We start from the raw sequence: 21,171 nt of genomic DNA on the forward strand, positions 1-21,171 counted from the left end.
CAGTTAACTTCAGTGGGCTTCCTGGGTGAAGCGAATTTTCAGAACGATCTAGATTCTGGCAATCATACATTTGGTTAGGGGAACCTTTGTCCCGGGCTGCCAGGAAAAAGAAAAAGAAAAAAGTCAAGATAGCCTGAGTGGCTGGTTCCTCACGTCAATCCTGTTCTCCTGTTCTGTTCCTTCGTGATCTCTCACTACCGACTCCCCCGTGCTGATCTGAGATGGGGGAACCAAGACCTGAAAAGGGGAAATGAGAGGAAGGGGTATTTGTGGACTGTGATAGATGTGGAGTCAGGGAGAGTCCTTGAGTCCCCGAGTCACTGCTAAACAAACACACAGGCTTTGCCCCTCCTGGCTGAGCTGTGACTCTGGGCCAAGTTACTTCTCCTTTGGACTCACTTAACCTTTAATCTGGGGATCCCCACTCATGTTACTGACATTAACTCCTCTATCTTTACAACAACGCTAGGTTGATGGGAAAAATAAACCAAAACACAAAAATCTTATGATCTGCTTGAGTCCAATGTGGTAAAATACAAAAATAATCCATAGCCGAAGTTTATTCTTTCATAATCACTTGTCTTCACTTTACTGAAAGGGAACCTGAGTCACAAAGAGAGGAAGTAAGTTTATTCCATGTACACCCTCCAGCTTTTGGCTCTATTGATATAAATAACGTTCTAACAGTATAGTATTTTTCTTTCTGAAACTTCTTGTCGTGGTCATTTTACGGGTGGGGATACTGATACTGAGGCTCAGAGTGACTGAAATGGACTGTCTCAAGGCAAGCCTGACAAAAAATATCGTGCCTGGATGAGAAACTCAAGAACCCAAATTCTCAAAGCAAAATTCTTTTCCGTTAGATTGCAACCCAGGTCTGAAGCATTAAGTTCACTTGAGGTTTGTGAAATGAGGTGATTATGGCTGTCTAGTTCAAGTTCTGGATACCAAGAACAGTGCGGGGTCTGGGGCTGGTAGCAAGAGGCATCACGGTCCATGACCTTCGTAAAGAGTTTAGAGTGTACGGGGGCGCCTGGGGGGCTCAGTCGGTTGAGCGTCCGACTTCAGCTCAGGTCGTGATCTCGCGGTTCGTGAGTTCGAGCCCCGCGTCGGGCTCTGTGCCGACAGCTCGGAGCCTGGAGCCTGCTTCCGATTGTGTGTCTCCTTCTCTCTCTGCCCCGCCCCGACTTGTGCTCTCTGTCTCTCAAAAAATAAATAAATGTAAAAACGAGTTTACAGCGTGCGAATGTGCAGCTGCCATCACACTCTGTCCTCGTCAAGGACATCAACAGCGTCCCTTTTACAGCCGAGGAGGCCAGGACTCGTTTAGCGGCTTGTCAGAGGACCCGGTTAGCAAAGGGCAGAACTGGGACTGAAACTCAGGCCTTCCGTACCCAAGTTCAGCGAGAACACCCTTTGGGGGGAAAGAGGCCGCCTAATTTTTCCTGGGAGACCTAGAGGAGATTAAGGGAAGGTGGGAAGAAGCTAGTCCCGGCAGCACCCCAGCCCGTGTGTTGGCAAAGATTACCGTCACCGGGCATTTCAAGTGATGACACAGCACTGCTCTGGGCACCGTGATGTCTACCGCAGCTCTGGCTTCTGAAGGCCTGCAATCTAACACCAACACACCGAGAAGAACAAACATGCTCACGACACATAGATGGCATCTACTGCAGTGACAGATCCACTGTGTTAATCCCCTACAAGGGTAGAGAGGAAAGCATCTGTAGCATACACGTGGCCAGATCAGTTTGGGACGTAGAGAATTTAAGGGCACAAATAAAAACGGGAACAATAAAGAAGAGCAAGCCGGGCAAAGAAGAAACACACGTACACAAGCAAATGCACACACCAATCCGGGAAGGGTTTCTCGGAAGGAAAAATAAACCTGAGGAGTTCCTTTTCTCTTCTTGGAAAGGGAAGAAACAATGGTGTGGCGGCGGTGTCATGGCAAGAGCAGAGGGGAGAGCGCGGGATTTAGAACAGAACTTGTCCCAGGCCTATGGAACAGCTACAGAGGTGGGGAAGCAGGGAGGCAGGGGCAGTGGACAAAGAGGGCCTTGAGCAAGTGGAAATTCAAGAGAGGTCACAACCTGCCTTGACTCCTCAGACTATGCCCAAGTGTCTCCACCCCCACGCTTTCGGAAAGCTCGTGCTCTGTGTGTTTCAGAAACAAGGACCCCCACCTTGTGGGAGCCTGTCTGGAGAAGAAGGCCGGGTGCCACGGTGAAGGCGTAGAGGACGGGGACCTTGAGGGTGCTGGGCAAGGGGTCTCAAACCGTCCCCATCTCCCCAGCTTCTACCACCCAAGGAGGTTGCCAATGCAAAACTTATTCATCTGGACCCAGTAATTGTTAGAGACTTCCCAGTTTGTTTTTTATGAAACCCAAATCTTCCTGTTTGAGTTTGAGGCCAGTGAGGAGATTCTTCATGTAAAGACTGTTGAGGTCTGCTGGGACATAAACATTAGTCAATGGATCAGTTCAAACTGCAGCCAGGTAGAGACACCTGTTCCTCTCCGTGAACTGTGTTTACTGACTCGTCATCCTTTGTGACCCTCAGTAGTCAGAGAAGCAGCGGCAGAGAACCACTAGGAGACCAGGGTGAATAATATGCAGAAAAAGCGCCTATCCTCTAGTTGCCGGCCCCTTGCAGAAAGGGTCCTGGGAGCTAAGGTGCTGGCTCAAACCGTGACAACTTGAGAGCTGAGCCAAAAGTTAACAATTTCAGACTTTCAGAGGAAGCTGCTCATTCCTAATCATGCTGGTTTCTGAGCTGACACAACCAATAAAATTTGCAAGGGTGGTGTGAGAATTTGAGGATTTTTGTGATAATGATTCTTATGATTATTTTTGCCAATATTTGTTCACCTGCCATGTTTACAATGCGCTCTTTTTAACCCGCCCCCCCCCACATGTCTTAACGCGTTTAATACAACCACATGAGCCGATACTATAGGAACTGACACAGAGAAGTTAAATAACTTAATGGGGGGGGGGGGGTCACGCAGCTAGTACACGAAGGCACTAGGATCCAACTACAATTTACATCATTCCGCTAAAATGATTTTAAAAAGAATGTTCAACCAAACATCTGATACTTACATGTAAGACATTGTTCTAGGTACTATGTAGAAGATACAAAAGATTGTAGACAGTTCCTTACAAAGAGCTCAGGGTATAGCTGCAGATATTGGTAATCTTGGTAATCGTCTCTATGGCACTAAAATTGTGCTCATTTTATTCACCTACATCGTAGCCTTTTCTAACTAGAAAAGACCTTACATCCTCAATGCTATTGTCCTTTTGTGGTTTTTGTTTGGGGGGGGGGGTGTTTGTTTTTGAGAGAGAGAGAGAGAGAGAGAGAGAGAGAGAGAGACAGAATGGGAGAACAGGGTAGTGGGAGAGAAAGACTCTTCAGCCTCCACGCCGCGCACGGAGCAGGACCGGGGCTGACCTGAGCTGAAATCAAGAGTCAGAAGCTCAACCCACTGAGCTACCCAGGTGCCCCATCCTTTATTTTTTAAACAAAAAAGGCAACCTGAGGTCCAGTTAATCGATCAACAGCTAGAGAATGGCTAGTGGCAAATTCACAAGTGGAAGCCACCTTTTCCAACACGGGATGCTGACGTCCCCACGTGGCTGTGGCCTGGGTATGTCAAGGCACCAGGGGAACGCCAGGACAACACGAAGTGCCCTCTTCTGACCCCACACGCCGGTCAACTCCCCTTCAGTACCGGGTCCCTCCTCCGGGGCTGCCGCTCTTATCCGGCCTTCCTCCTCCCTTCCCGACCCCCTCCCCGCCCCCTCCCGTGACACAGGCCCTCACCCGCGCGCGGCTGGGGGAGGCGGGGTCCACCTGCCCGAGGCCCCGCACGGCGAACTATCCCTGCGACAAGAACGACCTAGGGAGGAGGCGAGCCAGCGGGCTCCGGACAGCAGGACCGGACGCGGCCCGCCCCTACGGTCCCCGCGGCGACCCTCCCCCGGGCTCGGAGAGGCCCCTCGGCGGGCAGGGCGCCCCGACTCTCGCGGGGGATCTGCCGCACGCGATCCCCCCCCCCCCCGCGACGGCCCAGCCCGGCCCGCCCCCTCGCGCAGCTCCCCCGGCCCGCCCGCGCCCCCCCGCCCCCCGCCAGCGTGCGTGACGTGTCCCCGCGGCGTGACGCGGCGCCCGGGAGGGGGAGCGCGCGGGGGCGGGGCGACGGCCGCGGCGGAAGTCGGCGTCTGCGGAGACGAGAAGGACGGGGGCGCGGCCCAGGCGGGGAGCCCGGCCGGACGGCACCGCCCCGTTTCCCGCCCCCTGCCCTGAGCGGAAGTGACGACAGCGGCCGCCGAGGTCACTTCCTGCTGGGGTGGATGAGGAGGAGCCGGAGACGCCGCGGAGGAGACCGGAGCGAAGACGGGCCGCGCCGGGGAGAGGTGAGCCCCGGCCTCGTCGCCGGGCCTTGGCGGGCCGCCCCGGAGCCTCGCGGGCGGCATCCCCGGGGTCGGGCCGCCCATCGGGCCACGCACGGGCCCCGCCGGGCCGCCGGCAGCGCGGGGGCGGCAGGGCCCCGGGGTGTGAGGGGAGCCGGAGCGCGTTCGTGTGGTGGCTCCGCGGGGCCCCGGGGCGAGGCCGGCTTGGCCGGAGGCAGGAGGGAGACAGGCTCCGGGGGCCGGGACCCCGCAGCCGTGGAGCCGCAGCGCCGGCCTCGGCGCGCCTCGCCCTCCCGGGCGGGCCGCGAGCTGTGGAAGGGCGAGGGCCCGGGGAGGTTGCAGACGTGCGACGAGCGGCCTCGCGGGGACTCTGTGGGCGGCAGGGAGAGGCGTCTCCGGGCTCCTGCGAGGGGGCGATCGGGGGGTCGGGAGGAAGGTTCCCGGTCAGGTCCTTGCCGCGGCGGGATTTGCACCCCCGAGTCTTGCGGTTGGAGGGCATTCCTGCGGCAGAGTGGGGGCCCCGCGTTCCGACGGAGCGATCCGGGGCTCAGAGTCCGGGGCAGCTTCCTGGAGCGGCGGAGAGCAGTGTTTTTCCTCCGTCGCGGTCGCGGAGATGGGAGCAGCCCGGAGAGGAAGCGCTGGCCTCTGAGCTCTGAGGCCTTGTTATTGTGTATCTTGTGTGTGGGACTGCGTGTCTGTGTTTGTGTCTGTTTTCTCCTTCCTTTGGGGTGTTTCTGTCGCCCTCGTTCCCTGGTCGTTTTATAGACTGAAACTTACTGATTATCCTGACGTATATGGTGAGAAAAAGAGCTCAAAGGATCTAGAGGAATTCTGGTTAGATGAAATTTCCAAGATCAGGAACTCGCCCCCACCCCACCCCACCCCACCCTGAGGCCATTGAGGCACCTACATTCCGGCCTTGAGCTCTCTTGTTGATGTGGGTGCTGCGGCCCTGTCATCCACCCTGGGGAACCGAGAGTGTGGCCCTGCCCCCTCCTGCCCGCATCTCCCTGAGGCAGCTTCACCCCTCCCTCCTTTTTGCTAAAGGGTTGACTGACACAAAGCTGCTTGCTGCCAGGAACAGGAAACTTATCGAGGAGCTGTAAGTCTGGGTGGAATGAGTTCAGATCAGCCAGACTCCTCCACCGCCCCAACAGAAGCTTCTCAGAAATGCCTGCCTTCTCCCCTCCCCGTTAAAGGGAGAAGATGTAAAAATACTTCTCCAAGTAACGTAACTGTACATGTGGTGTGTTTACTTCCTGTATCCCACGGTGTTTTTCAAGAAGGAGGGGGCAGTCTCCGACTGGGAGGAGTTTCCTTCTCCCGGCTCGTATAATTCGAAATAAATCAAAATCAGATGTTTTCTTGAGTGGCACAGGGACTTGGATTTTTTTCACCCTTTTAAACTGGTACATCTGGGTGAACTCAGGCATGTGTGTCTTGGCATCTGGGCCTGTCTGGTAATCGAAGAGAACGGTTTGGCTTGTTTGGGCTGCCTCTCTGGACCCATTTCACGGCACTCTTCCTTTTTTTACATCTGAAGGGCCGGTCTGGGGGAAGAAAGCAAATGCTAGAGACGGTGTTTGCACTTTGTGGTTTGAAGTCAGGTGAGAGGTAATTATGGCCTTTGAAGCCGATGACCCGAGGACCATCATTCGATGACTTGGGGATTAGCAGTTTGGAGGTGACCTGTTCGAAAGAAAGCGGGTTACATAAGGAGGGAAGACAGGGAAGGAAGGTGGGGAAAAGGCTGTGCCAGAAAACGGAAAACGTTGGGAGGATAATAAACAAATAGCACCTTAAAGTAATTGATGTGGCTTGTGTCTCTCAGCAGGAGGGTGAAAATGAAAGCAGGCTGTAGCATCGTGGAAAAGCCAGAAGGAGGTGGAGGTGAGCAGAAGTTAATCATCTCTGGTGTACCTGGAATGTTCCTCCCGGGGTTCCTTTTCTCTCCACTGGGGCTCTGTTCACAGATGTCAGGCTGTGACCAGACAGTCTGACTGGGTGGAGACCGCCAGCACAGTTGTGGGCTTGTTTCTTATGAAAGTATATTTAACGTGTCTCGTCACCACACCTTTATCCCGGGCTTGAGTCTCCTCCCTGTTGGAGACACAGCTCCACCCTGGGGGAGGGGGCAGGGTAAGGGGTCTTTCAGCTCTATTTTCCTAAAACCTTAGTTTGTCTTTCCCGTTTGTTTCTGTTGGAACCCTCATGCCCTCGTGGAAAGTGGGTGTGAGATTTAGTAGCGTAGGAAAGGGCGACGGGTTGGGACACCTTGGTGCTGCCGTCCGGCTCTAGCAGATCAGATGATTGCCCCAGGGAAGGCGACGCGCCTTTGCTCTCCCCTCCCCTGTTGTGTCAGCCCCAGCTGACCCAGGGGGGTGTTTATGGCATGTTGTGCACAGCACTCCTGAGGTTCTGAGCGTCGGGCTGCGAGGTCGGGGATACTGATAGGTGTGTGCCCAACTCCTGACTACCTTGATCTTGCCCTTTTCACGTTAAAGGGTATCAGTTTCCCGACTGGGCCTACAAAACCGAGTCGTCCCCAGGCTCCCGGCAGATCCAGCTGTGGCACTTCATCCTGGAACTGCTGCAGAAGGAAGAGTTCCGCCACGTCATCGCCTGGCAGCAGGGGGAGTACGGCGAGTTTGTCATCAAGGACCCGGACGAGGTGGCCCGCCTCTGGGGCCGCAGGAAGTGCAAGCCACAGATGAATTACGACAAGCTGAGCCGGGCCCTCAGGTGAGGGAAAGGATTCCCAGATCCACGGTTTTAAGAGATTGGAAGGAGACGAAGCAGTTGGGTGAATGTTGGATAGAGAGGGTATCAGGTGGTGAGAGACTGCTCTGTCGAAGCGAAGAACAACGTGTGGCTTTAAAGTGGGAGTGTAAGAGCTTCTGGATCTGAGTAGCACAGGCACAGGAGGCAAAGGCATATCTTTGGTCATATGTAGGAGGGATTCCAGCGTGGTTGGCATCGGATCCTGACAGACAACCGAGTCCGCTCTGCAGTGGGCGAGGGTGTGTGGTGAAACATGGATCGGAGCTCACTTAGAATCCAAAGGATGAGTTTAGACTTCCCTGTTAGAGGTTGGTTAGACTTTCTCTCTTTAGGCTTTCCTAGAAGAAACAGAAAAGTGAGGCAAGCACACGGGAAGAGGGTTCGCTGAATGGCAGTGACCTCACCTTTCAGCAGCCATATCTGGGAGCTCCGTTGTCGGTCCAGAGGTCGCTCCAGCAGGTCTAAAGATTGACCACTTCAAGCTTTCTTGGGTTCTTTTTTTCTCCCCTTGTCAGTTTTTGCATTTCATCACCCGTTAACCCTCAAGGGGCCAGAAGGTAGGTTACAACCCGTGCTGCTGAATGGATGCGATGCCAGAGGCTCCGGGTCCGTTGAAGCCCCTGCCTCTCTTCCTTCTTAGCGACCTTGAGCGTCAAATCTGCGGCAGCTGTGCTGGAGCCGCTCTCATCCTCGTGAAAGTGAGGCAGGCCAGGCCGACAGCTGTTTCCCAGATCAGGGTACACGACTCTTTGACCTGCCACCATCAAACGGTTCTGCGTTTCTGTGTCTGCGCTTTGCGCTCAGGTCTCCAGACCAGCCTTATCAGGTCTCCCAAGAGACTAGTCTGCCCCCACCTGGGCAAGGCAGCGACATGCAGTGGGATAGGAAGGAAACAGAGTATGGAACTGAAAGTGTAGAGCGATGGACGACAAAAAGGTGGCTGGGGCTGGGATAGGTGTTCAGGATCTGAGAGTGCGATTGTCTTTGTAAAGCCCTAGCCAGGCACTAGAACCTAGTTTGAAAATGGAATGGGAAATGGAAGCTCTTAGGTCTCCCAGCCCTAACCTGAAGGCCAGGCTGCGGAAGGATAGTGATGTTTCCATGTAATTTAGAGCAAGGACCGTTTGTCTCGGTGGTTACCTAAGTGTATCAAGAACTGTCAGTAGCTAGAAGGTAAATTGACACATATTCCTATTTTTACAGATACTATTATAACAAGAGGATCCTTCATAAAACAAAAGGGAAAAGATTCACTTATAAATTTAACTTCAACAAGCTGGTGATGCCTAACTACCCATTCATCAACATCCGGTCAAGTGGTAAGAAGCAGACTGTTGGGGGGGGGGGCGGGGGGATGAATTTTGAATTGAGAAAGGATTTTAAAAGCCCAAGTCTAACACCTGGCATGTTGAAGGATTTTTAGAAATGCTGAAGTCAGGTGGATTGCCTCCAGGGTCTTGTTCAGGTTTCCCTATTTGTCCCGTACAGGGAGTGACAGCCTCTGCAGCCTCCGAAGAGGTGTGTTTAGTTGTGTCTTTGTTTCCCTTTTCTACATGTTGTTTGTATCTCCCAGATACTCTTGCTCTGTCTTCTTTAGGAACTATGTTCCACGGGTCTGTGTTCATCTTTCAGGTCAGAACTCAAGAGTGTTAACACCCTGCCCAGCGGCTCTTTCATAGACGAGGGCCTATTTCTACAAACACTTCCGATTTTCTATGAAACTACCAAGCTCTCCCTTATCGAGTGAATATCATCAAAACCACAGCATCCTTAATCACAGAAGGGGAGGTTCATATGTTTGCAGTGAAAAGCAGTGTCTTTGATCTGCACTAGCAACTCCTCAGAGACTAAGATCTGGGGTTGTTTGACCTTCTTTCCTCTTACGTGCAGCAAGGCTCCCTCCAGACTCTCCTCTAACCACTTTCCATCACCACTCCTCACGAAGCGTTGAGGTCTGCCTCTGCCCGTGCAGAAGGCACCCTCTTAGAACAGGTTTGCTTTTGTTTTGTTTCAGATGGAAGTCTTATCCCTGTCCAAGAAAACAGATTGTATTTAGTTTCTGACCAGCCCATCAGTACTGTGTTTTTGTGGCGTTGTGTGTTAAGGCAAAGAAGTCTGATTGTAATGCTGCAGATTCTGAGTTCTCCGAGAAAAGTTGGAAGAAACTTGAAAAATCAGAGCGCGGGGGTGTGGCCGGGAGAATATAACGCTGAGATCCATTGTAGATAGGTAATTACTACACACAACAAGTTAGGGCAGTTTTAGCTTGACTCTCCTATCGGTAAAGTCCTGTGTCTCCTGGAGCCACTCCCTCCTATCCCTGGGGCATGCGCTTAAAAAAAAAAAAAAGTGGTATTGGAATGCATCTCTCTAATTACAACCTGTTTTCTTTCCTTGTGCCTGAGGGAGAGGTGTTAGGAAATCAGACCTATTCTAGTCACTGGAATCTTGTTTCCTCTGTTTTCGCTCCTGTCCCCTGTCCCCTTCTGCGTACCTAAGGGAATTGAGACTATGGATGCGTAGTACACCAACAATTTTGAAGAAGATGTTGGTGTTCCATACCTCCTGCCTGAAAAAAGGTTCACTGCTTTTGTTTGGACCCATTTTTTCCTATTGAAAACGCTGAAGTCCAGCCAGCCACTTGAAGAGCCTGGAAAGGGACACATCCGTTAGCCCTTGGGAGTTACGTGCTTTTCCGGGGCAGGCAAATCGGGCCCCTCACTCTGTGAAGTCTCTGGTGTGCTAGCCCAACAGCACTGGCCTAGCACAGCCTACTCTCCCTGATGAAAGCAATCGGACCAACCTTGATCCTTAACTAAGCTCAGCACCCTAATCGAATGAAAAGTCACAGGGAAAGGAAAAGAGTAGACATTTTGTTTGTGTATACCACTTGGTTGCGTACGTCCCGGGTACAGATAACTCCAAACCACTGGAGCCATCAGTTCGTGAAGGACTTTTACCCAGACCAAATGTTGTTTCAGGGTTAACTTTTATGATGACGGGGAAACGTAGCATTTGTTGAACAACTGCTTAATGGAGGTACTTCTGCTGGGTGTGTTTATGAATTCTGTCATTTAACTCTCCCAGCCTACTAAGCTATACGTCTCCATACTCACATGTTACAGATGATAGAATGACGGATGACGGCAAAGTCAGAGGTTGATGAGGGCAGGTTGAGTAGCGTTACTGTACAGAGTTGTTGAATAGTTTCTCCGGAAACAATTCCTGAGAGACTGAGCTATTGACACTCACTCTCGTTTATTAATAGGTCATACTTTCCTCCCCCAAATTGGGATTCATTCGTTTGCTCAACAGATAACGTGTTAAGTCCTGAAGACAAAAAGAAAAGATGACGGAGGAGTTCTTTCCCTCAAGGAACTTAAAATTTAGCGGGAGAGATCAGATATATGAGGTCTAGCACAATTCGGAGTAACGGTATGAAATGTGATAAGCACTCTACGTAGCAGAGCCCTGTGGACTTTGATTCTGGAGGTCAGACGGGTCACGTCCAGATGGTGGCGATATGTGTGTGCTTTTAGGAAACAGTAGATGCTGATGGTAACAGACCCAAATAATACAGAAACTGAGAGTGAAAAGCAAAGGGAGTGCTCTTTTCCCTTCCTGGCGGTCCTCGCTGTTGACAGTTTAGGGCAGGGTGCTTAACGTGGTGGTGTCAGAAGTACTTGCGCGCGCAGCATTTCATGTTTATCTTGAAAGCGTGCTATGAAGTACGTTGTTGTGTATGTGTTTTTTAACGTGTGCCGTCTTTGCATAAGAAACACTGGGAAGATACAGAAGGTGCTAGCAAAAATGGTTACCTGTCAGGTGGGGGGTGGGCAGGACAGGCCATTCCGAGGAGGGATTTGAGAGCTCTCATCCTGTGCCTCCCCGCCCCCAGCCTGGGTTTTTACAGTTCTCTTTATTTTGGAAAACTTTAAACCTATGGGAAAAAAATTGGACAAAATAGAACAGTGATTCCTCCATCTAGATTCACTAATGGTCGACGTCGTTGCCACATTTGCTTTTTCTCTCTCTCTTTTTTTTTTTTTTTTCCAAGTTTATTTTTGAAAGAGAGATTGAGAGAGAGAAGGCTCTGTCAGCGCAGAGCCTGATGTGGGGCTCAAACTCACCAATGAGTCTTTTGGAGGTTAAGTTGCAGACAACACGACATTTTTCCCATGTTCCCCCCCGTAGGCCCAAGGACCTTCTCTTCCACAACCACAATAACGTTAACACACCCAGGAAATAAGACATTGTTCTAATACTCTTGTCTAACATATGGTATGTAATCAAACTACATGTCTTTTACAGTTTTTATTTTTAAACGATGATGACTGTGTAGTAAAAAATTACTCGTTGTAACAAATAGGTAACGTAGTTAGCTGTGTGCCAGTATTATCCTAAGGACTTTATAAAAATATTAAACCTTTTACTTTTTATTATTTTTTTCAAGTTTTTTATTTTTATTTATTTTGAGAGATAGAGAGCAAATAAGGGAGCGACAGAGAGAGAGACAATCCCAGGCAGGCTCTGTGCTGTCCACACAGAGCCCGACTCGGAGCTCGATCTCACGAACCGTGAGATTATGACCTGAGCTGAAATCAAGAGTCAGACACTTAACTGACTGAGCCACCCAGGTGCTGCAACCCCTTTAGTTTTTAGAACATGAGGATTAGACCTTTTACTATCCGTTTTACAGGTAAGGAAACTGAGGCACAGAAAGATGAGTAAATTATCCAGAGTCCCGCAGCTAATAAGTGGTAGGGCGAGGGTTTGAAAGTAGGCAACGGTCTTGTTATTTCCATTTTGCCAAAGGGGGTCAAAAGCCAGTTGGTTACAGGTCACAAGGTAGAAGGTGCCAGAACTGAGATTCAGTATGTCTTTTTTAATTTTTTTTAATGTGTATTTATTTTTGAGAGAGAGACAGGGAGACAGAGGATCCAGAACGGGCTGTGCACCATCAGCACAGAGCCCGATGGGAGCTTCAACTCATGAGCTGCGAGATCAGGCCCCGAGTCGAAGTCGGACGTTCAACTGACTGAGCCACCCAGGCGCCCCCAGAACTGAGATTCAAACCCAGATTTTCCAGCCTTGCCGCCCAGATTTCATAGTGGCTCCTCGAAGGCGGTCTTGTTCTAAAGCAGCGTTATTCACAGTGTTTTAAGCAGCAAGCTCGGTTTTTCAAACAAAATCTTAGATTTGTTCTCTCAGCACATCTACCCCAGAGAAAAGTGGTGCTGCTACTCGGCGTGGGAGGCGAGGGCCCGTAGTGCTGCCCCAGCACGTGTGTTCTCTGCTCTTACTGCAAATCAGCATACCTTAGCCTGTGTGAAGAAGGAAGGAGAAGTTTAAAAAAAAAAACAGAACTGTCTAGGAGACAGGACCTTCTTCCCTTCCTGCCGCTCCCCCAGAACACACCTTCCGAACACACAGAAGCAGCTTTTTTGCTTTTCGGTACATGTGCTCTTAATGCAAAATTAAGACGCAGATGAGTCCAGAAGAGAAGTTTAGCCACTAACAGGCGGGTAGAAGAGATCCTTTTGGCCTGAGACGACCTTGATGCTACTCGGATTGTATATACAAGGTCATCTACCAGTTTTTCCGGTTGTAAGATTGAGTTACTGGCTTTAGGGGAAAAAGGCCCGACGGAGCCGTTTCCACGGAACTTCGGTTTGGGAAACGCTACTCTGGCACGGTTCCTCAGTCGCGCGTGCCTAGAAAGCCACGGTGCACGGCCCGGCCACCTGTAGAGTCCTGGCTGAGGAGGGCCCATTGTGTCAGCGACGGAAGGGGGCAACTGATGGGGGCACTTTCCGACCACACCAGGCCTTACACCCTCTTGTTCCTTCTCCTTGGTCTGGTACTTCCATTTACTTGGCTTTTCTTATTTTTTCCTTCTCCCGTGTCTCTGCCTCAAGAGTGTAGAAAGCCCTCCTGACATCATCACTGATAGAAGCCGCTGGTACCTCCCAGGGGCCCAAAGGGTCTCTGAGGCCTCAGATGGCATCCCTTTCCTCTGACTTGTTTATAGAAGGACCTTGGGAGTCGAGAACTCGCAGGCCTCTGAGGCTGATGTTTAGTGTGGTGTTGGTTTTTGCATCCGTTAGAGTTTCGGCACTCGCAGGCAGACGTGGGAGAGGGGGTGGTAGGTCTTCCGTTTTCTCCCAGCCTCTTCAGTGCTTGAAAGCAGGATGGGAATGGAGAGCATTATATGGAATTTGTTAGAGGAAAATAGATTTACAGACATCAAAAAATACTTGAATCTCTGTAGTGATCGTGTATCAGAAATGACAAAGGATCTACCACAGCAACTCACCTTAGTAAACACGTGGCCTTTTCTTTTTTAAGCTGTTTTTGCTCTTAAATACGGTCTTGTTCGTGCCCGTGTATGTGAGGTGCAGAGTCTTTGGGCTTTTAATGCGTTGCTTTACATACATGTCCTTTCCAGTTTTGTTTGTGTTTGATTTGCTCGCTTGTTTTATTGATACAGCCCAAACTATGAAAGTAAAAAAGAGGGGCACCTGAGGGGCTCGGTACATTTTTTTATAAAAATAAAAAAAGACTCTTTGCAAAGCTGAGAATTGCAGCAGGTGATACACGCACAGTAGTTTGAGTCGCCGAGGAGAAGGCTCGTGCGCCCATCTGTTCGTCCCGCTGACCCAGACTGGGCCCCGACGAACCCGTTGACCCCGGCCGCTTTATTACATCTAGTTGCAAACAACGGGGAGTCCCCACCGTGGTGGACGTGATGTTGGAGGACAGACAAATAAGAAATGTGATTTCGGACGCCCGCGGGCTGGAGGCTAGGGGAGCCCGCAGCAGCCGCCTTCTGGGGAGGGAGCTGAGCTGCAGCTGCTGGGGGGGCAGGGGGGGGGGCGGAGCGCGTGCTTCCTGCTGTGAGGAGCTGTAGACCCCTCGCGCTGCTTATCAGGGCGCTGCTTATCAGGCTGAGCGTGCCGGCGGTGGGTGACCCGTCCTCTAAAGTGGCCTTTGTCTCCTCCTCCCCCACAGGTGTGGTCCCCCAGAGTGCGCCACCAGTGCCGACGGCCTCTTCCCGGTTCCATTTCCCCCCTCTGGACACCCGTTCTCCGACAGGCGACGTGCAGCCCGGGCGGTTCCCCGCCGGCTCCCTCGCCGCTTCTGGCCGGGAGTCCGGTAACGGAGCCGAGGGGAAGGCGGAGCTGCCGGAGCTGGACGACGGCTCCGACTGGCGCCGGGGCGTGGACCTCCTGTCCTCGCGGAGTGCCGTCGGCGCGGGAGGGATCGGCCATCGGAAACGCAAGCCGGACGTCACGCTTCCTCTGTTCACCAGGCCCGGGCTGTTCCCTGACCCCCACAGCCCCTTCGCCGTCTCTCCGCTCCCGGGCCGGGGAGGCATTCTCAACGTCCCCATCTCCCCCGCCCTGTCCCTGACGCCCACCCTCTTCTCCTACAGCCCGTCCCCGGGCCTGAGCCCCTTCGCCGGCAGCGGCTGCTTCTCCTTCAACCCTGAGGAAATGAAACACTACCTTCATTCCCAAGCCTGCTCCGTGTTCAACTACCACCTGAGTCCGCGCACATTCCCCCGCTACCCGGGCCTCGTGGTCCCGCCCCTGCAGAGCCAGATGCATCCTGAGGAGTCGGCCCAGTTGTCCATCAAGCTGCAGCCCCCGCCGGCTGGCCGGAAGAACCGGGAGAGGGTGGAGAGCAGCGAGGAGTCCGCCCCCGTCGCTGCTCCCCCGGCGGCCCCGGCCCCCCCGGCCCCCCCGAGAACTAAGGTGGAGCCGGCCTCCGACCGGGATCCCGAGAGCCCCAGGCAGCCGGCGCGGGGGGAGGAGCGCTCCCGGGAAGAGGGCCCTGTGCCGGGCAGGACCGCGGAGGAGGAGAAGGGCGCCCTCTTTGCCCGCCCGGCTGTGCCGCTCTGGCCCTCCGCGCCCGTGGGCACCCCGAGCGAAGAGCCCCTAGAGGTGGCTGAAGACAGGGAGGACAGGCCCGGCAGAGAGCCCAACGCGCCTGAGAAGAAAGAAGACGCCCTGATGCCCCCCAAGCTCCGGTTGAAGCGGCGTTGGAACGACGGCCCCGGAGCCCGCCAGCCGAGTAAGAACGGCGCGGCCCTGTGGAGGGGGCCGGGACCCCGGGGCTTGGCCGCGGCCGCCGACGCCTAGAACTGGGGGGGGGGGGGGGGTCGGGGACCGTTTGTATTCTAGTCACACGCGTCCGTGTATTTATGTAGCGAGATTGGGGGGGGGAGGGGGGGGGAGTTAGACTGGTTTGATCATTCTAGGGGCATAGACTTGTATTTTTATGTTTGGGGGACGGGATGGGCATCTTCTGTTGTAAATTAGGTGGGGTATGAACACTTTCCCTGGTGAGTAGCACGCGGGGAGGTCGATGAACTGAGAGGAGGAGGGGCCTCCGCTTCTTGGGGAGGCTCACACTTCCCGACAAACTCTCTCGGGGGCCTCGCTACGCCTGGCCCCGTCTAGTTCAGGTTCCAGACTTCTTTTCTATTGTATTTATATATGGAAAGCCATTAATGAATTTCTTTTGCTCTGAGAGATACACGTAAAGGGAATAGGGCGTGATCAGGAGGGTGAGTGGGGAGAGCCCATTCATACTATGGGTGTCGCCTGAGATGTTTCTGTATAATTATTTCAGGGGAGGAATGAGATAACCTGTCTTACTGGGACGGGGGGGGGGGGGGGGGGGGCGTGTTCAGATGTTGCTTTTTTCCTCTTTTCCTTTGTTGTTGTTGTTTGGCATTTTTTCCTTTGCTTTTAAAAAAAAAAAAACGTTTGCAGGAAACGTGAGACGTTTGCGCCGGTCACGGGTGGGGGTTGGGGTTTCCGCAGGGGTGGGGCCGGGGGCCCCACTGCAGATTTCTCAGACTTACCCCTGCTTCCCGTAGTGAGGAGCCATGAGGAGCTGTAAACTCTGGTTCAGGGAAGCAAGAAGAGGGCGGGAGGACATAACCCAATGCCTTTAAAAACAAAACACATACAAAAATGATCTTCATCTTTCCTTCTCCATCGTGCGTTTGGAGAGCCAGGCTGCAGCGTGGCCGTGGGCGCGCTGAGCAGCACGACATGGGAGATGTCTTTGCGTTGCGTCTGGTTCTCTGGCTGTTTCTTAAGTCGAGCCTTAACAATGAGCATACTTTCACCTGATACGGGTCTGTCAGCAGAAGCCCAGAGAAGGGCACGGACCGCTTTGCAGACAAGCCAGGAGCGTCGAAACAGGGTTAAGTTTCGAGTTGGCATTTAGTTGTTCCCCTGAGCGTCACCGGGACGGGAAGCAGGACGGCGGGATTGCGGGCGACAGGGGCAGGTGATACCTGGAAATTCAGAAGGTAGCCGGGGTGCGAGTGGATGTCGGCGGAGACTGAAGGGCGAGGCGGGCGGAGACACAGAAGGCGGCCAGATGCCAAGAGCCTGGGGGGAGCGCGGGAGTTGGTGTCCGTCCTGTCGTGGTGGTGCCGTTCCTGGTGTACCCATTTCCCTAGATTGTTCTAATCCTCCTGATCAGCTGGCCGTCCCCCAGCCCTCCCCGAGACTCCGGTTTACAGACGGCGAGGAGTGGTTTCTCCATGGGGCATCCCCTTCCCTCGGCACGAAGGAACGGGAAAGTACTGCTCTTACGTGAAGCGAGAGAGACCTGACTGGGGGCAGAAAGAAGCCACAGCCACCCGCGTGCGCACACGCGTGACTGCGAGGTGTGCCGAGATGCCGGACCGGCTCACGTCTGCCCGGCGTCCAGGAGGCAGGGAGAGAGGAGATGACTCCCTATCCGGTGGAGGCAGGGAGCGGCACAGGGACGCCGTCTAGGAAGTGGCGAGATCCCTGACTGCACCTTAGCCTGAGGAAACTGCATGCTAAGAAGCATTCAAAGGTTGTCTTTTAATGGGGGGGAGGGTCTTTTTTAAAAGAGTGCATGCGGGAGGGGCGGGGGAAGGTCAGAGCAGGTGAGTGGGTTGGTAGGTGGCTTGGGATGTCTTGAGTCCATCGTGCTGTTCTCTGGCAGGTGTCCTCGTTCAGATTTCCAAATAGTGACTTGTCTTTCCCTAGGAAGGGCTCAGGAGAGTGGTCTATCAACTCAGGCTTTGGTCAGGCTGCAGAGGGCTCCCCGTTCAGCCTCCTTGGGGTTGGTTATGTTTTTGTCCGTTTCTTTCTCTGCACCTCTTACCTCGGATCAGAAAGCAAGCCCAGGTAGGTGGAGGAAGGATCTCTGCGTGGCATTGCCCAGTCTAACCAGGGTGGCTGGCCGGCCCCCCTCCCTGTCCACGAGGGGGGGGGGGGCAGCACGTGTCGGTATGAACTCAGGAATAGAAACTCGAGGCCTTTAAAATAAGAGGGAGGAAAATCCGTGATGCATACCTGGAAACCCCTGGAACCCAAGTGCCAGAATTAATTCCTAGATGCTGCTTCTGTGTGAACAAAAAGTCACCGCTTTTACACTTGAAAAAACACACTCGAAAAACGTTCAACTCCATGAGAAATGTTTTTTGGCTTTAAGAAATTGTTTGGTGTTTACTGTTTTCTTTGGCTGCCATTCCTCTGGTAAATCGTTGGTTGATCTGCACTGTGCGCGGCCTGGCGTCGGGAAGGGCCCTCCTACAGAGCCAGACTTGCTCAGGAAGGGGACCGGGAATGGGGAAGTCATCGACATGACATTTTCCCTGGGCAGTGGGGTGGGAGGTGCCTCCTCACCCCGGGGGACCCATTCCGGGCCGGCACCTGTCTCCCTGGCCCGGCACAAAGCCAGTCCTAGCTCTTTGCGCCGGATTTCATCCCTGTCCCGCAGCAGGCGGGGAAAGGGGGACGAGACCGGGCCTGTTTCTCCCGTTCCCCCCACGTTTCGCTGCGCCAAACCTTTCAGACTTTGCAGATCTACGTCTTGGAATTTCATCAGTCGAGAACTTGTTGATGCAGACAGTTTGCTTTTCTGACTATAGAGGGAACAGTAGTGGTCTCCCAAGGGCATCCGGCGCTGCTGAGCTCCTCCTTCTTTTTTAAAGGATGGCTAGGTGCGTAGCAAGCAATCCACCGGGTCCCTTCACCCCAGTTTTCAAGCTGCACTGCGTTAAACCCAGCTCGCCAGCCGACAGGGAGACGCCGCGCCCTAGTCCTCTGTGGGCCAAGAGACCCTGCGAAGCATTAAAAAGTAGTCGAAGTACATCACTTCTCACCAAGCGGGTAGTCAGTTGGCTGTTTGTCCCTTGTTTTTTGTTTTTTGTTTTTTTTTTTAATTTATTCCATAATTATGTTTATACTTTTCATTTTGTAAAGGGTAATGGAACATACGTTTTAAATTTGCTTAGAAGAAAATTTTTGACCCATTCTTTCGTGAGCAGTTCTCTTCTTCGTTTTGGTGGGGTGGGGGGAGTCACGGCTCATTCGTTCCGACATAGCTAAGCATTCTTTGAGTTACAGAATGGCAAGGCAGGGATCTGGGAGTGAGGCGCTCACGCGTGGGGGAGGACTTCTAGGCGTGGCTGCAGCAGAACCAGCGTGCAAGTGTGTGTACGTGTAAGTGACCGCCTCCATCGTGCAGTGCCTTTTAGACGTTCCTCTTTCTATAAAGTCTTCAGATTTTTGCATATATATTATATATATATATGATGTAATGTTATAGAAATATATGTATAATATACATATTTTTTCCAGGGGTATCTGATAGCTCTGTATTTTGTTATGGAAGTTGAAAGAGAAAAAGTATTTTACCTCAGAAATTAAAGTTAAATAAAAAAATACTTTTAAGTAACGCCTGCGGGGTGTCGGTGGTGTTGACGCGCCGGGGCGGTCGTGGCAGAGAACTCGCCGAGCCGCGCCCGCTCACCCTCCCTGCCCCACGCGTCCTCACGGGGTGCCAGCGCGGTGACGGTGACGGGCAGGTCTTTTAACCGCCTCGGGGGCTGTTGAGACCCCGGCGGCAGCGGCTGCAGCCAGACAAAGGACAGCTGACGCCGGGGACACGAGTTCGTGGGGGGAATTTTGACCTCGGGATTGTTTGGAGGGTCCGGTGAGAGTCTGTGGCAGGGGCGCCGGCCGGCTCAGCCGGTGGAGCCTCCGGTTCTGGATCTCGGGGTCGCGAGTTCAGGCCCCACGTCGGGCCTAAAGCTTACTTTAAAAAAAGGGAAGAAGTGCACGGCGAAGCCGGCCCCGTAGGCCACGGGCTGTGCTGTGCGATTCCGTTTGTACGAAGCGTCCGGGAGAGGCGAGTCTGGAGACGCAGCCTGGCTGAGCGGCTGCGAGGAGGGCAGCGTGACTGTGACCCCTCGCGCGTTCCCAGAGGGACAGGAGCGCTCTGCAGTTGGTGGCGGGACTCGCACGACGATCTGATAAAGCCCGCAGGACGGCGGTCGCTCCGAAGGGGTGAATCCCGTGGCTTGCGGTTGTACCTCCGTGAAGGCGGTTTTGTTAGGTTGTGGTTCCGCGGCAAGCTGGCTCCGGTTCCGGGGAAACCAGCGGAAGATGACCATCCGGAGGCAGGAGGGGAGCCCGTGGGATGTCGAATGTCCTGCCACACCGCCTGAGAAAAATGGTGCCACGCCCTGTAATCTCGTCCGCCCCCCCCCCCCCCCCCCCCAGAGCTCCCCACGTTCGCAGAAGCCCAGCCAGGTGTTGGGTTTGACTTGCGCGAGAGGGTCCTGTGGGTCGGGAAGGCCCGGATGGAGGAGGTGCCGAGGCTGGCCCGCAGAGCCAGGGCAGATCGCAGGAGGTCTCAGGAGGGGCCTGGAGGGCTCACGTTCTCCCGGGCCGGCCACGGCCACACCCCGTGTCTAACAGGAGTCGGGGCCTGCTGCCGAGCGTGGCAGTCCCGGCCTCGAGAGCCTCCCCCCCACCCCCCACCCCGAGCCTGCTGGCACCCCTGCCCACGGAGAGCAGGGGAAGGGACAGTGACGACGAAGGTGGCTGCTCGAGGCCGAGAAGCAGCCCGCTCAGGCTGGGAATGAGTGTGCGTGCAGACCCCAGAGCTGGGAGCCAGGCAGCCGGTCAGAACACGGTCGATCCGTCCTGTGTCGCCGCCTCCGTGCACAGAACTGTGGGATTGCTAGATGCCGAGCAGAGAGAGAGGTGAGCGGGGCAAGGCGGCGGGAGGGGGAAGAGAGGGCTCAGCCCCTCAGGTGGGCGGGCTCCCGGTCACCTCCCTGTCCCACGCGCAGCCCTGCACAAAGCCTGCGTTGTAACCAGAGCAGTCGCCCCGAGCCAGGCCTCCTGGCGTCGGCTCCTTTAAACACCCTGTGAGGCAGGTGCCACTTGCTCCCATCGTGCCGAGGGGACACCGAGTCGCGCTGTCAACTGGTGCGGCCCCCGTGTGAGCCCCACCCGTGCGCTCAGCCTCTCGGCCCTGCTGACCGAAGACACCCTCTTTTCCTCCCCTCCCCCTGGCCGGTGACATCTCATCCCTCAGAATTCCACTCGCACGCCGTCGCCAACAGGGGCCCTTCCCTGGCTCCCCTGAGGCGTCCCGTTGCCCCCATGCCGGCCTCTGAACCACGGCCTCGCCCTGCCACCGGTGCCGTTGGTCTGGCCGCTGACAGCATGGTGGAGAAGCCGGGGGCCGGCACGTTGCCAAACCCTGAGGATGCTTGACAAGCGTTTGTTGGACAGACGGGAAGCAAGAGACGCACGAGGGGTGTTCGCCTGGGGTAGGGGACACAGGCCTGGGATACAAGGACAGGCTAGGGGACGAGGGGACAGCGGCACTCAGCGGCATACGGTGTCTCTGTGACGAGCTTCCGGGCCCGGAGGAGTCCCCGTGCGGAAGGCGCTGTGCCCTGCGGCTCCCTCTCCCCCGGCCTCTTCATGCTCTATCTCCTCTCCCTGCAGCTGAGCCCCCCTCCCTGCAAACCTGCCTTTCCCCGGGGCACCGACGTGTGTGCTGCAAACTCACGCCCACGTGGAACGTGTGCCGGAGGAAAATGAACCGAGACCCCTCCCACTAAGGCTGCTCCCTAAATAGCCCAGCGGGGTCTTTCCCTTCCCGCCCCTTT

At 54.2% G+C, this 21,171-nt stretch overlaps 1 protein-coding gene across 3 annotated transcripts; it reads left to right on the forward strand.

The window, feature by feature from the left end:
- Window positions 1-4,294: 4,294 nt before the first annotated feature.
- On the forward strand, window positions 4,295-18,938 carry ETV3 (ETS variant transcription factor 3). 3 transcript variants are annotated; one of them, XM_058702426.1, is made up of 5 exons: window positions 4,295-4,421; window positions 6,250-6,308; window positions 6,923-7,160; window positions 8,403-8,518; window positions 14,211-18,938. In XM_058702426.1, the coding sequence occupies exons 2-5, from the start codon at window positions 6,263-6,265 to the stop codon at window positions 15,341-15,343; spliced, it is 1,533 nt and encodes a 510-aa protein (XP_058558409.1). In that variant the 5' UTR covers window positions 4,295-4,421; window positions 6,250-6,262; the 3' UTR covers window positions 15,344-18,938. The 3 variants fall into 3 exon arrangements, with proteins under 3 accessions (XP_058558409.1, XP_058558410.1, XP_058558411.1); XM_058702427.1 differs by having other exon boundaries at window positions 4,336-4,421; window positions 6,253-6,308; XM_058702428.1 differs by lacking the exons at window positions 4,295-4,421; window positions 14,211-18,938 and adding an exon at window positions 9,214-14,007 and having other exon boundaries at window positions 6,253-6,308.
- The last annotated feature ends 2,233 nt before the right edge of the window (window positions 18,939-21,171 follow it).

This window comes from Neofelis nebulosa, chromosome 15 (assembly GCF_028018385.1).
Source record: "Neofelis nebulosa isolate mNeoNeb1 chromosome 15, mNeoNeb1.pri, whole genome shotgun sequence".
In the NCBI taxonomy this organism is placed as follows: Eukaryota; Metazoa; Chordata; class Mammalia; order Carnivora; family Felidae; genus Neofelis; species Neofelis nebulosa.

Coding starts and splice junctions, on each gene's coding strand:
- ETV3 (XM_058702426.1), top strand. CDS start 6,263: ATGAAAGCAGGCTGTAGCATCGTGGAAAAGCCAGAAGGAGGTGGAG. Junction 6,309..6,922: donor AAAGCCAGAAGGAGGTGGAG/GTGAGCAGAAGT, acceptor TTCACGTTAAAG/GGTATCAGTTTCCCGACTGG. Junction 8,519..14,210: donor CATCAACATCCGGTCAAGTG/GTAAGAAGCAGA, acceptor CCTCCCCCACAG/GTGTGGTCCCCCAGAGTGCG.